The sequence below is a fragment of the Accipiter gentilis genome, chromosome 24 (assembly GCF_929443795.1).
Source record: "Accipiter gentilis chromosome 24, bAccGen1.1, whole genome shotgun sequence".
Classification (NCBI taxonomy): Eukaryota; Metazoa; Chordata; class Aves; order Accipitriformes; family Accipitridae; genus Astur; species Astur gentilis.
In genome coordinates this window covers 16,679,698-16,693,503 of record NC_064903.1, presented here as the reverse complement: position 1 = coordinate 16,693,503, position 13,806 = coordinate 16,679,698, and the positions used below count along the sequence as shown (strand labels likewise).

Sequence of the window (13,806 nt, the reverse complement as noted above, 5' to 3'; positions counted from 1 at the left end):
CTATAAAAGGCAATTTTAATAACTAGGTTTGTGACATAAAGTTAAGAAATGTTTATTTAAAGTTAGTGTGATGTTTCCCACCAATCATCTTTAGTGTGAAGTTCAGTTTTAATGCTACAAATAGTTCATTATTTACAGTAGTAAAGAAATTTACATTTACTTTTTTGGGTAATAGCCACAAATTAAGACCAAGTTTACCAGATGATAGTATGCCAGCTGCCACATGGAGGAAGTCACTAGGTAAGATCTTTTTGGTGGAAAAAGTATCCACATAAAATGCTTGTATTTTCAATAATGTGGAAAATGTGTAGTTAAAGATCTGCTTTCACTGTCTCTTTTTAAAGTAACAGCACTAGAAACTTTTTATTAAAAGTTTCTTACCTTTGAGTAACAGTACTTCTGGGTCTTAAGATTTGGTAGTTTCTGTGCTGAGCGAAAAAAAAATAGTTTCACGCTTGAGCTCGGCAAGCAGCAGCAGAGGCAGGAAGATGTAATCACGGATGTGGGTTCCAGCAAGCTGCTGCACAGGAGAACTGCGCTGGCGGCAGAACTCTCCACGATGAATCCAGAAGAACAAATTGTAACGTGGCTTATTTCATTAGGAGTTTTAAATTCCCCTAAGAAAATAGTAGATGATCCGGAGGAGTTCCTGAAAACTTCTCTGAAAGATGGAACTGTGCTTTGTAAACTCATTAATCGACTTCTTCCGGGATCTGCAGAAAAGGTAACTCTTCAAGATATATTTTGCTAGCCTGAAACGGAGCACTGCTCAGTAAAATATTGTCCTCGTCGTTTCGAGGTACAGATTTCTTTGGTAAGATGAATAAGAAGCGTCCGAAAGATGAATGTTTTGCAATTCAGTTACTAGTTGTATCTGATTGAGGGCAAAGTACGATTGTAGCTTTAGTTCTTTGATTTTGTCGCTACAGCCAGAAAAAAAAACCCTGAAAGGTTGCAGCTGGCCAAGTTACGCGTGTTCATTCAGTGGCAGGAAGTACCGGGCCTACCAGAGGTCAAAAGAGCTTGGTTTTGAATAGAAGGATATGCAGTTAGTCTGTATGTATGTAAATATCATTAATTACAACTTAATATATTCAATCTTTAAGAACTCTCACTGTAAAATACTTTGTTAGTCAGGAAAGATACTGGAGAAGCAAATTAGGTTAGGAATAAATAAACATTGCATCCATGCCATTTTGAACTGTCCCCAGGCCAGCAAATCCATTGGTACTGAAGCCATTTAAGCGCCTCCTATTACAGTTCTATGAAGCAAATTTTCAGACAGTCCAGAAGTGTCCTAAGTAACTGCAGGAGAAAAAAAGGGAAGGAGTCCAATGAGAGATAGGAAATGGCAACACAGAAGAGAAGCTGTTTAAGTAAAAAAAACCAACCAGGTTCTCCACCCTGTAAAACAGGAGCCTTTATTTGTTATGCAAAAATCAGTTTTGCTAGCTCCTTATCTTTTGCTTATATGTGATGGTTGGGGGCAGAGTGTTTTTAAAGGTCATCTATTTCCCACTGTCACTTAGGGCACTGTCATATGTTGACATTCAAAACGATGCCGACCATTTCGATGTATGCATCACTTCCTCTAGTGGCTCTTTCTTCCTGCTTCAACAGCTTGCCTGCCACCCCCATCCGCCCCCTTAAGAAGCTTCCCTAATTCAGTATAAAACGCACATGTCAATATTCATGCAGGCCTTCTGAACAGAGGCTATATGGAAGGTGATGCAATGATCTCAGTGGATTTTCTTTCTTCAGTATTGCCTGGAGCCTAAAAATGAAGCTGACTGCATCAGTAATATTCAAGAGTTCTTGAAAGGCTGTGCACTCCTTAAAGTGGAGGTAAGTCAACTAAGATCTTTTCTTTGATTGTTGTAACATGCTTGTTCAATCAGCCTTCTGAAAGGAAGCCAGATACCAGAGGGATGAAATCAATATTAATTCCTCGTCATTTGTATTAATAACATAAATTAGAGGATGGGTAATTTAGTATTCTGCCTGGAGAATTTGGAAACTGAGTGTATTGACTATAAGCTTAACAGATTCCTTCTTGTTTTTTGAAACAAACCTAAATGGTCAGGTAGAAATACGTGCAGCAGTAACAGGAGGTCTGTCTAATCAGAGTGGACCTGTTAACATTTTTTCTTCATTATTGGAGAGGGGTATTGCAGGTTTTAGCCTTGCTTTAATATGAAGGTTGAAATATTCTTAATACTGCAGTATTTTTCATCCCCTTCCAACTGTTGGGTGAGGTTCTACCAAACACATAATATGAAATTGATCCTTGCACATAAAAATAATCCTAATGAAGACAAAAGACGCCTATTCAGTAGCTATTCCTGGTCCTATCTATATCCTGATTCTTACGCTTAAGCATAGCTTGTATTTGCAAGATCAGAGTCTAAATGAATCACTGAAGAGTTCAGCGAATTTTGCCACCAGAGTTTTTACTAATTGCATATGGATTTAAAATGTAAAGACTTTTGTATCACACTTAAATCCCTGCAGTAAAAAAGGAACCTGTAACTAAGAGCCATCACTGTCTTAGTTGAAATAACGCTCAACGTTGTGGAAAAAAATACATTCTGAAGACAAATTCTGCCAGAAGCAGGAACAGCATCCTTGGGCATTGCACAGAATATTCATGCACCACAGTGAGAAAAGTCCAACCCATGGTAGCTCTGTTCTTGTGCTTTTCCTTTGAAGGTCTAAACAAGCAAAGAGCCTTTTTTCTCTTCAGAGCTTTTTAGCTAACCAGCATGAAAATCTGCTCATTCCAGAACTGTTTCACTAGCCTGTTGTTTCCCAGTAATACATTTCCTAGAGCCTGCAGCAGCAGCCCAGTTTTAAGAGCAGATAGGCCTTCAGTGATTCTATATATATCACATCAGAAATGGGTGTTGCCAGTCTTCTGGTACTGACCATGTGATTTCCTCCATTTTTCAGAGTTTATTTTTCTATTTGAAAACTAATCATAATGGTTATGGTGGAAAACACTAAAAATAGGAGTCTTAAACAGCTAAAAATAGGGCAAGGGAACAGTCCTCAACTGTTGTACTATAACAACTCATAGTTTTGAAAGCCAGTTCTGCAACACTGCAGTCACACTCCGCAGTTTTCAGACGCTAGGAGCTAGCAACATTGTGTGTCCAGCTCTGGGTGTTTCTCTGATACTCCCTGTGCCTTTTCTTCCTTGGTTTTAATTTAAGAAACTGTTTCTGACTTCTTTTTCCTTCTGATTTATAACCCCCTTAATCTTTGAAATATTCTGACCTTTCAGTAACTTCCCTAGTGCTCATGTGGTTGCCTCGTCTTGGTTGCTGCGAAAGGAGACCCCAAAAGCTGAATAAAAGCTCAAATCTCTCAAGGTCAAGTATAAAGTTTGCAGCAAAATGAAAATGATTTCTTCTTTCTTTTTTTTTTTCCCCAAAATACTAAGTCATATTAGAACACCAAGTGAAGACAGAAATTTTGTTTCTTCCTGGCTCATCTCTGTAGGCTCAGGCAGAGGAACACTCAAGGTAGGACAGCTGAGATGGTGGGCAAGACATGGCACAAGTCAGAGTGCTTATGCTTCCCTCTGGCTCTTCACCTCCTGAATTGCCAGCTTTTCTGAGTGCCTTGAAGGCAAAGCCAGAGGAGACATGAAAACCCTCTGCCAGCTGTTCCTTCTACAAGCTGCCTTCTTTGGACCCTCTTGGCAAAGAGACTCAGAGGCGTACCTATAGGTGGTCCTCCCTCATGTCTGATGCTTAGTTTGCCTTGGGAAGGGCCACTGCCCTTCAGAGGGGGTTTCTCTGCAGGATATTTACTCTGACAGCATGTTTGGAGCATCAGAACATGCGGAGAACCTTCTGGTTCCAAGATCCATCAGCACTGAAGTTGCGGTAATCGGGTATTATGCCTAAGGAAGATCAGCATAGGATAGTAAATCTGTTCTTCTCCAATCACCTAGCCTGAGAAAAGAGTATCGGGAAAACTCTCGGCTTAGCAGGTTTGAATTCCCTGGCAGCCATCCTGCCACTTTACCCAGGCCTTGAATTTGACAATAAAACCCTAATGGTTCTGTCAAATTCTGCCCTTCTCCAGATACCACAGAGAACTCTTGTTCCTTAGATATGAAGAAGTAGCCTGGGACTGGATCTGAGACACTTCTCCTGTCATGAGACTGACAAGTGCATGTTAAGGTCAGAGATTCTGTTCCTGTTGTAGATGTGAGCAAAAGAGGATGTTCTGAGGAAAGTCACAGCTCACAACTTCTACTCTGGATACCGATTTGTACAAAAGGGCCTCATCCAGGGGAATCTCGAGCATGAAAAACTTCGTACATAACATTAGCGTCCCATCCTAGCATCCCATGACTTCTTTGTACTTTGCCAAAGCAGTGGCTACCTTTATACTATGCCTTAAATTGATTTTAGTCATAGACGTTTGTACAGCTGCCATTTGGAGCTGAATACATCGCTTCACTGGGCATTGCTAGCGTGCAGGGAAGATGATCAGCGTGGGAAGTAGGGCTTCCAACAGCTTTCAGTTGAAACCCAAGTCCCACCTTCCACTGAACGGATACCGCTTGCCAATGTCTTCCAGTGGGAAGGCATGCAAAGAGGTTACTCCTGCAGAGCTACACATACGCACTTCCCTCCTACCCTTCTTTGTTGTCCTGGTAACTCAATCTTAGGAAGTGGAAGAAAGATGCGGCGAGGCAAACAGCACGTTCTCCCATTTTACAGGAATGGTGAAATATTTGGACATAGCAGAAGAGAAAGAAGGACACTCTGTGTCCTTCCTGCTTTGAGGTGGCTCCATTAAGTTGCAGCAGTTCTACAGACTGGTGGTGTGAACTGGAAGAGTCCGTCTCATTGCAGGGTGTAAATAACAAACTCTTCCTTAGCTGCAGCCCAGGACTCTGCTGCTTCAAATGTGCTAGTCCTAAAAAAGAAGGCAAGCAGGGGAATCAACACCTTCTAGCTAGACAAGTGCTGTAATGAGGTGAAGCAATGAGACCACGTCTACAATTTTCCCACTGCCTTTCAGTGCTAGAATTTGATCCAAGTCATAAGAACGTCTATCAGCCCAGTTCTGCTGAGACAGAGGACTAGGCAGAGGACACGGGCACCTCTTTGGAGCTTACGTGTCCTTAGAGGATTCTTCGGTGGTTTGGACTGAGGAACAGTGCAGATAATCTGATCATGCTTCATTTACACTGGCTTCAACCTCTGAGCTGTGTATAGGACCCAAGATCTGGTCCAGTGAGAGAGTACTGCCAAGGCAGTGACAGCTGGATACAAGCAGGTTGAGGTGGAAAGTGGAAAGCAAGAGGTTCTGTCCTGATGGCCAGGTGGAGTCTAGTGTAGAAGATACAGGGAAAAGATCATGAGGAAAGAGAAAAATCGGGTAGAAAGCTCCTGGCCTAGCTTGTACTTGACGGTACAAATGGGAGGTTAGTCTGCTTTTGCTCTTGACACAACCGTGCGCATAATAACAGCAGCTCAATAGCTAAGCATCATTTACTGCTGAGGAAGCACAAGACCTTCATTCAGCAGCAGCATTTTATTGCTAATACAACCACAAAACTTCTGGCAAGGGGCTAAATTTTGTGAACTAAGAACGGTATCTGCAAGGTAAATCAATAGCTGGATTAAACCTGACTGTCCAGAACGATCGTAGAGCATGCAGTATGTCGTTGCCATGGTGGGCAGAACTGAAGCTACTCCTGCAGTTGGAGAGGCTTGCAAGCTCCACCAAATTCTTTGTACCTGGACTGAGGGTGTGGGAGAGCAGATGAAAAATCATCACCACTTTGGCTCCCCATCCACGTGCTCCCAAAGCCTGCTCTGCTTTAGCTTCACTCCAAAGCGACGTTACCTTTCCTAGCTGGGTGACATCAAAAGCAAGAGCTCCTGTTCAGCGCCGACCAGCACAAGCACTGCAGAATGGGTATGGCTGAATTCAGAGTGACCTGGTGTCCCAGAGGCCTCCAGCTCACAGGTGTGGGGGGTGTTTCTGACACCCCTATGTCCTGCCTGGAGTTGGGACCTGCAGCCAGGCTTCACCCTGGATGTCAGTACGGCTTCATTCCCTTTCCGTGCTGCAGCCCGCTGTTGTGCTCAAGTGTCTGGGCATTTTCGTGCTCCCCGCAGGAGAGTGTTCCCCGAACAGATGGGCACACGCAGCAGAGGCGCCGTGCTCGCCGCAGCAAGGACATGCTGTCTCTGAGAATTCACTGCCTCAGCTGAACTGTGCCTCATCTACAGACTCTTCTGCAGCATTTCTCTTCTCAGTGGCGCAAAACCATTAGTAACCACTAATTACCATTTCAGTAGCCTGGATTTTCCTTTCTTTTCCTATCCTTCCCCCCTAATTTTCCTTTCCCCCCCTTTTCTCCCTTTTCCCCCTTTCCTTTCCCCTTTCCCCCTTTCCTCCTTTCCTTTCCCTCCTTTCCTCCTTTCCTTCCCCCCTTTCCCCCTTTCCTTCCCCCCTTTCCTTTCCCCCCTTTCCTTTCCCCCCTTTCCTTTCCCCCCTTTCCTTTCCTTTCCCCCCTTTCCTTTCCTTTCCCCCCTTTCCTTCCCCCCTTTCCTTTCCTTTCCCCCCTTTCCTTTCCCTTTCCCCCTTTCCTTTCCCCCCTTTCCTTTCCCTTTTCCCCCTTTCCTTTCCCCCCTTTCCTTTTCCCCCTTTCCTTTTCCCCCTTTCCTTTCCCTTTTCCCCCTTTCCTTTCCCTTTTCCCCCTTTCCTTTCCCTTTTCCCCCTTTCCTTTCCCTTTTCCCCCTTTCCTTTCCCTTTTCCTTTCTCTTTCCCCCTTTCCTTTCTGTTTTCCCCTTTCTTTTTTCCTTTCCCCCTTTCCTTTCCCCCTTTCCTTTCCCCCTTCCCTTTTCCCCTTTCCCGTTTTTTTCCCCTTTCCTTCCCCTTTCCTTTCCCTTTTCCTTCCCCCTTTCCCCTTTCCTTTCCCCTTTCCCTTTTCTCCTTTCCCCTTTCCTTTCCCTTCCCTTCCCCCTTTCTTTCCCCTTTCCCTTTTCTCCTTTCCCCTTTCCTTTCCCTTCCCCCTTTCCCCTTTCCTTTCCCTTCCCCCTTTCCTTTCCCTTTTTCCCCTTCCCCCTCCCCCCCCCCCACCTTTCCTGATTTACTCTTCCCCCTTCCCCTTCCCACCCCCTCTTTTCCCCTTTGCCGACCGCTCCCATCCCCTCCCGCCGGCGGCCGGCGGAGGGAGCTGCGGCCGCACGACCCGCCCGCGAGCGGGCGAGCGGGCGGCGGGGCGGAGCGGGGCGGCGGCGGCGCCGCCTGTCACTTCCCCTTCCCTTCCCTTCCTTTCCTCTCCTTTCCCTTCCCTTCCCTTCCCTTCCCCGCGCCGCGATCCGGCTCCGGGTCAGAGCCGCCGCAGCGGCCGCCCCGCGGTCCCCCAGCGCCGCCCGCCGCCGCCGCCATGCCCCGGGGCTGCGCGCCCGCCCGCCCGCCGCCGTGAGTACCGACCGCTCCGCTACCGGGCCGGCCCCTCCGCTGCGCCTGGCCCGGCCTCGCCGGCGTCCCCCCCGTCCCCCGGGCAGCCCTGCCGGTGCCTCCGGGGGGCTCCCGGAGGTGGAGCGCGGCTCGTTGCTGCCCGGGAGGCGAAGCAGATTTGGGGGCTGGCGGGTGGGTGCGTGGGGGGGGGTGTGTGTGTGTGTGTGCGGAAAAAGCATCGCGGGGCCGAGAGCCGGCGCGGCCGGCTGCGCTCCGGGCGCCGGCAGGGCTGGCTTCTGCCTCGGCTGGGCAAGGCGCGGAGCCGGCGGAGCCGTGGCCGCCGGCTGCCCGCGGTGAGCGAGCGCCCGAAACGCCGGCATCGCCGGCGGTGGGAGCGGGCGTGGGACGGTCCGGCCCCGGCCCTCGTCCTCGGGTGCGGAGGAGGGGTCGCGGTCGCGGTCGCGCCGAGCTTTGGGCTTTGCGCCTGGCTTGAGGCTGGCCGGGGGTTTTGTCTGACTGCGAGAATAGTTTGGGCGGATAAAACGGCTCGGGCTGGAAAGGCAAGCCGGCTGCCCCTGACTTTGCCGCACCTCCCACGCCGGTACTGGGGTTTCGGGTGCTGGTGACTTGCTAGGTGCTCCTGGCTTTGATTTTTCGTTCTTCCCGAGAAGCTGGGTGCTCTCCCGGTCGCTGCCCTGCGAGCACCGGCCCCTCCTCACCTTCTCGCTGGCTGGCTGGCTGGCTGGCTGGCTGTGTGTCTGTCGGACCGGCGGTGCAGCAGTGCAGGTTTTCTCTCCCCCGGTGCGGTGCCTGATGGAGCAGCCGGAGTGTTTCACCGAGGGGAGCTGCAGCCTGTGGTTCTCAAAGTCGGAAAAGCATTTTAATGGAGATCCTCAGACGACAGCCATAGAGTTAAGCAGGGCTTTACTTATATCCGTCAGATCTCCCATGAGCTAAGAGTGAAAAAAAAGCCTTTCCCCCCTCTATTTTTCTTCTAGCCTCGCAGCTTGCCTTTTAGTTAGGAACAGAGTTATGGATGGATTGTGCTGGAGAAAGTCATTTTTAGCTCATAAATGAGGACTTTTCTGTATGATGAATTTATTCTGGAACAAGCTGCAGAGTGTATTTACATTACAGTAGCTGATCCAGAAGAGTTTTCCACGTAGCCCCTGTTCCACAGTAGCTATTCTGGACAATTTCTCCGTGAAGAAAAGTCCTGGAAGTCGTTGCTTCCTTCTGTGCTAGAATTTTTTGCATATCCCTCCCGCCACCATTTTCCTCTGGACTTTGTCAGTCTGATGACTCGGAGCTTACAGCACTATTATGTGCATTGAAGGATCAGGGATGTATTTTACTGCTTTAGTCCTTGAAAAAAAAAAAAAAAAAAAAGAAAAAAAAGATGCCATTCATTCAAGGCAGGACTTGTTTTTCTGGACTTACTGAAGTGGAAGAAAAAGGGTATGACTGAGAAAATGACACACCAGAGAGATGCACGCAAACATCCCAGCCTCGCTCTTTACTTTCCTCTCCTGCTTGGCAGGAGGGTGAAGGCGCGTTACTGTAACGTTGCATCCTCCAGCGGCTGGCAACAGGATCAGTGCGCGTCCAGGCTCTCCATTACCATCTCTCTTTCCACGGAGACGCAAACGTCGCTGCTTAGGGCTGGAGGCGATGCTCAGATAGCACTGGCTGCAACTGCAAGGCAGGAAAACTAGTTCACGCAGCAGTTGGCAGAGGGGATGGGGTCCGCGTGGTCCAAAGGAGCAAACCCAAGCGAGCACGGGCGATAGATCAGCTCAGAAACAGCCCCAGGTAGGTGGGGATGTCCCCAAAATGTGCAGGGCGGTTGATGCGATCGGAGCTGCGGAGCTACTGGTTTTAATATTTGTAATGACAGCAGGCTGTTTCTCTGAGCGTGGTTTCAATTTTTTTTAGGGTAAAGCCTTTCTCCCAGTATTGAGGCTGAGTCAATTTTTAAATATATTCTCAACAAAGAGCAGCCTTTGTACTGCCCGTGTTGGACTTTGTTGCTGCACTGATGTGTCTGTTGAGAGGAAGAGATGCCGCGAGCACCCAGGGCTGCGGAAGAGGCCAGTCCCCTTCCTATTTGAAATATGCCAAGCATACTTGAGGAGCTATATGTGGAAAGCAAAAATGGGCCATATTAAAGGGCAGTACTATCCTGAAGGTAATTAAGGCTCGTGTACTTATTTAGCAGGATACAGTCTTTAGTGCATTGGAAGTATCTGTAAGTAGATGGTGTCTGCCAGGAGAGCTTTGAAATCATCTTTCCTGTTCATTGGATTTGCAGATCTGTGGTCTGCATCTGCAGGACGTGTATTTGGGGATTAGCAGATGATGCCTTGGTGGTACCAATAATGGGGGCTTTTTGTATCACTTACCTTTGCTTCATTAATGGTAGGACTTGTATGGTCTGTATGAACTTGAGGGCATTTCTGAGGTGTTAGAGGGGATTGCAGTGGTTTGGAAACTCAGATTGCCCCTCATTGTGCTGGTGGTGATTTCTGAAGGGCCTGGGTGTACAAGGTCCAGGTTACCAGTCACAGAAAAAAAGCCCTTGCTAACTATGCATATCTGTTTTGCCGTTGAGGCTTAGCAACACAAAATTCTTATTTTTGCACATAAAATAACTGGTTTTGGCTTCCTGTAAAAAAATGTAAATGTGTTATATGTGTTGTATTGCAATAGCAGAAAATTCTGTGTGTTTGTTTCTTCTGCTGCAGAAAATATGTGTGTGTGCGTGTGTGGACAGCCTCAATCTCTTCAGCTTTCGATAACAAAAATAGCAGCAAAATCTTTCCTTCCCTCAAGGCAAGCAATAACCTTCTCCGTGGTTTTCGGAGGAGTCCCTGCTCTGCAGACAGCACCGATTTCTTCCTTTCCCGTCCCCAGCGTTACGCTCCAAATGCTGCCGGGTCCCCCTGTCCTTCCCGTGCCGTCTGCCACCGGTGCCCCAGGAATTCACTTGCTATAAAGAAAATGGGACTTGTCAGCCCTGAATAAACACCCTTCCCCTGCAGAGACATACGGGCTACTTAATCCTCACTGTCACCCTCTATGTGGGCTGCTCAGACAGCCGGAGTGAGATGTTTTGGGCTCAAGTGACCAAGTTCCTCTTTTGCAGGTGTTTGATCCACATGACTTGTACACCGGAGAACAGTTCTCCAAGGTCCTGAGTACATTAACAGCTGTTAATAAAGCTACTGAAGGTAAGAAAAAAGGGTTTTTTTCTGTCATCTTTTCAAATTCTCTCGTATGTATGCTGGGGTGGGTTTTTTGTTTTGGTAATTCCTAGTTTAGAGTGATTTCTGGAGGTTGGCAAATCCTGCTGCCGGCACCAATGCCTGATGCTGGACAGTGGGATTGACATTTCATGCTTCTGCCAGCTCTGGTTTTAGATGTAGCATTCCAGAGCTGCGGTATGCACTTTGCAGAGCTTGATTATTATTGCTTTACACTAAGGGACCTCGGCTCAGTTTTGACAATATTAAGGGATCTCAAATTAGGTCATTGTAAAGAAGCCTCGATGTAAATGAGCATGCACCTCCCAAAATGCAAATATCAGATTTTAAGTAGTGCATTTTAAAGCCAAAGAGAAAAACAGATCCATCTGTGTAATGTCTTTACTGAATGTCAGAACGTACATTGTTGCCAGATGCTCAGTCAAATGTATTGATGTTTCCCTCTCTCCTCGCCCTGGGTCAGTGGAATAGGCTCCCAGATTCGGAAATCAAGCTGATGGCTTGTCCTGCCTCCGTGGGTGCAGGAGCGGGCTGCTGAAGCAAAGCAAATCAGCTCCTCTTGTTTCCATCCCAAATATGTTGGTGTTCCCCACAGGCTGCTTTAAACTGATATTCAGTCACACAGGCCGTGAAAGGAGAAGTTAAACAGAGGGGATGATGACACCGTGGCGCTCTGGGGAGCGGCGGGAGGACCAGGGTGTGTTTTCTGAGGGGATGAGGAGCAGGTCTGCATGGAGCTGGGAAGAGTTTGCAGGGTGGAAAGCGTTTATGGCCCCCTATCATACACACAGATTTGCAGAGGGAGTCCTGCACACCCACTGAAGTCCAGCACCAGGAGAATTCTTCAATTTCCCTGTTGCAGATTACATTTTAGGCAATTAAAAGGAGAAAAATTCAAACCCCAAACCCATAATTTTCCTTTCATGGGAAGGCTTTACTGTTGGCTTACTGCATTTTGCCTAGATTTGGTTTGTGGTGGTTTTCTCAGTTGTTTCACTTCTCTTTCAGCGGAGTTTTTTGCTTTTGGATTCTCTTCTGCTATTACAGAAGCTGCTCGGGTGTTTAGTGAAACAACCTCATTGCTGGGACTGGACCCTTTCCTCCCTTTTTCCTCTTTTCTGTTCTGTTCTGATGCAAGGTTTTATAAAATCATATATATATATAAATATATACTGTATTTATACATTATATAAACTATCGTATGAATTATCATGTATATAGTACGTAAACAGCAACGTACATGAAATATAATTAATAATATATAAAATGTATAATAATAATAATAGTAGTATATATATGTACACACACACATAGGTGTGTGTGTATGGGTGTATAGTGCTCCTCTGAAGAAATTCAGGTTCTTAGACTGCCTTTCTGCAGCCAGCACTCAGCTCTGCCGCCAGCTCTCTCCCGAGAAGTCAGCGAATGGTAATTCAGCCTCAGTACCTCTCCTTACGGCCTCTTACTGCTCCATTAAATGACAGCACCCAGTGACCACATGTAGAAAGCTCTTGCGGTTCAATATGATGGGGGATATAAAATGCAGGTTGCCTAGACCAGGAGCAACCTTTGCAGATGCTGTCATTAGGACTGACATTAGCTTCATTACCCTGAAAGCGAAAAGAGTGAGAAACTTTCCTGCCTCCTGTGCTTGCTTGTTCCTTGCTGGACCGAAGGGCTGCGATGGGGTGTGTGCTGATGGGGCGGCGAGGCCGCGGTGCCGTTGTCAGAGCAGCCCCCGTGTTCACAGCCCCAGCTCTACTCTTGCAGCCACCGGTGTCCCAGTTCACCCGTGCAGTCACTGGGCGAGACGCGGGATGGGGCTTTGGTGGAGAACAGTTCCTATCACGCGTTACCGACGGGACTATAGGGAAGCTGGGATCCTCTTGGTTTCATGGCAAACATCTGTTTGAACATATGCTTTCTCTGTTTAAATGTTAAAAAGCGCAATGCCTGCGATATAATTAGCTGCTCAGGCAGAAAACACCCTTGGGAAAAGTACAGGGTAAAATAAATACATGTCTTAAAACGTTTGCTTTTTGGTGGCTTGGCCAAGTTCCTGAGAAGCAGGAGCCTGTGTCCTACAAACCGCCACTGCAGATGGTCCGGTTTGTCCGTCTCGCCAGAGGCCAAGGGCTCGGTGGAGCATCAGGACAAGCCTCGTACTGGCTACTGCAGTTCCTGCTGCGGCCAGGGCTCCAGCATCCCTGCGCATCCCGACACCCACAGGGCTGCTGCATCCCGACACCCTTGTCGGAGGCCGAGGGAAGTAGGTGACAGCTAAGGAAATGCCGTGGGAATGTGGTTGTGAGCATCCATTTGAAGTCCAAACCCTTGTGTCTTCATGGGTGTTGTTATGCAAGTAACTAGAGGCATTGTTTGTAGCGGATAAACTCAGAGTTCAGCGGCTGTCCATCGAATAACAGCAATACAGAGCTTGATGCTTTTATCTGAAAGAGAGGGCAGGGGAGGAAAACCAGCTGTGCTGGATCAGACGCGGCCCATCTGCCAAAAATAGTGTAGGAATGTGAGCAGAAAACCCAGCTATTTTAACCATAGTTTAAGCAACATATGGCAGCAGTGTTCCATGCTGGACCAGGCATAAAATAGGACGCTGTCATGATGCAATATAAATGATACGCTTCCCTGCCAAACTGTCAAAGTCAGTTTTACATTTGTTTCTAGGTTGCTGCAGATATTTATAAAAGCTTTGGAAGATTGGGAGGGGCAGGGAGAAGCATAAAATCTACAGTAACCGAGTCATTTCCGTGGGACTGTTGCTGATGGCTTGAATAAGCGGAGAAGTCTGGACTCGCGGTTTACGCCCTCCCTTTTTAGAAGGAATCAGGGGAAGAACATCTCACGCTGGCAGCCAGCCACCCCTCCCGGCCTGTGAGTCGCCGGGAGCAGCCGAAACCGCTCCTGCTCAAATATCAGGATGCTTCAGAGAAAAAAACCCACTCTGTGTTTGCAAAGTGGGTTTTCCATGCAGAGAGGTTTTGCTGTTGCTGCAGCCCAGGGAGCTGGGAATTCACCGTGCAGTCGTCAGGCAGTTGTGTAACGAGCAGGGCAAGAGAGAGAACTGACTCACTGGCAGCACACGAGA

General features: G+C 47.6%; 1 protein-coding gene across 4 annotated transcripts in view; it reads left to right on the top strand.

Annotated features, from left to right (window-relative positions):
- Positions 1–450: 450 nt before the first annotated feature.
- ARHGEF6 (Rac/Cdc42 guanine nucleotide exchange factor 6) overlaps positions 451–13,806 on the top strand; it is a 41,456-nt gene continuing 28,100 nt past the window's right edge. The window contains exons 1-3 of one of the 4 annotated variants that reach the window (XM_049827898.1): positions 451–724; positions 1,762–1,845; positions 10,583–10,667. In XM_049827898.1, coding sequence (XP_049683855.1) covers positions 560–724; positions 1,762–1,845; positions 10,583–10,667 — 334 coding nt within the window. In that variant the 5' untranslated portion in view covers positions 451–559. Of the gene's footprint in view, positions 725–1,761; positions 1,846–7,249; positions 7,459–9,146; positions 9,250–10,582; positions 10,668–13,806 lie in introns of those variants that run through there. The other 3 variants (XM_049827897.1, XM_049827899.1, XM_049827901.1) reach the window with 3 other exon arrangements.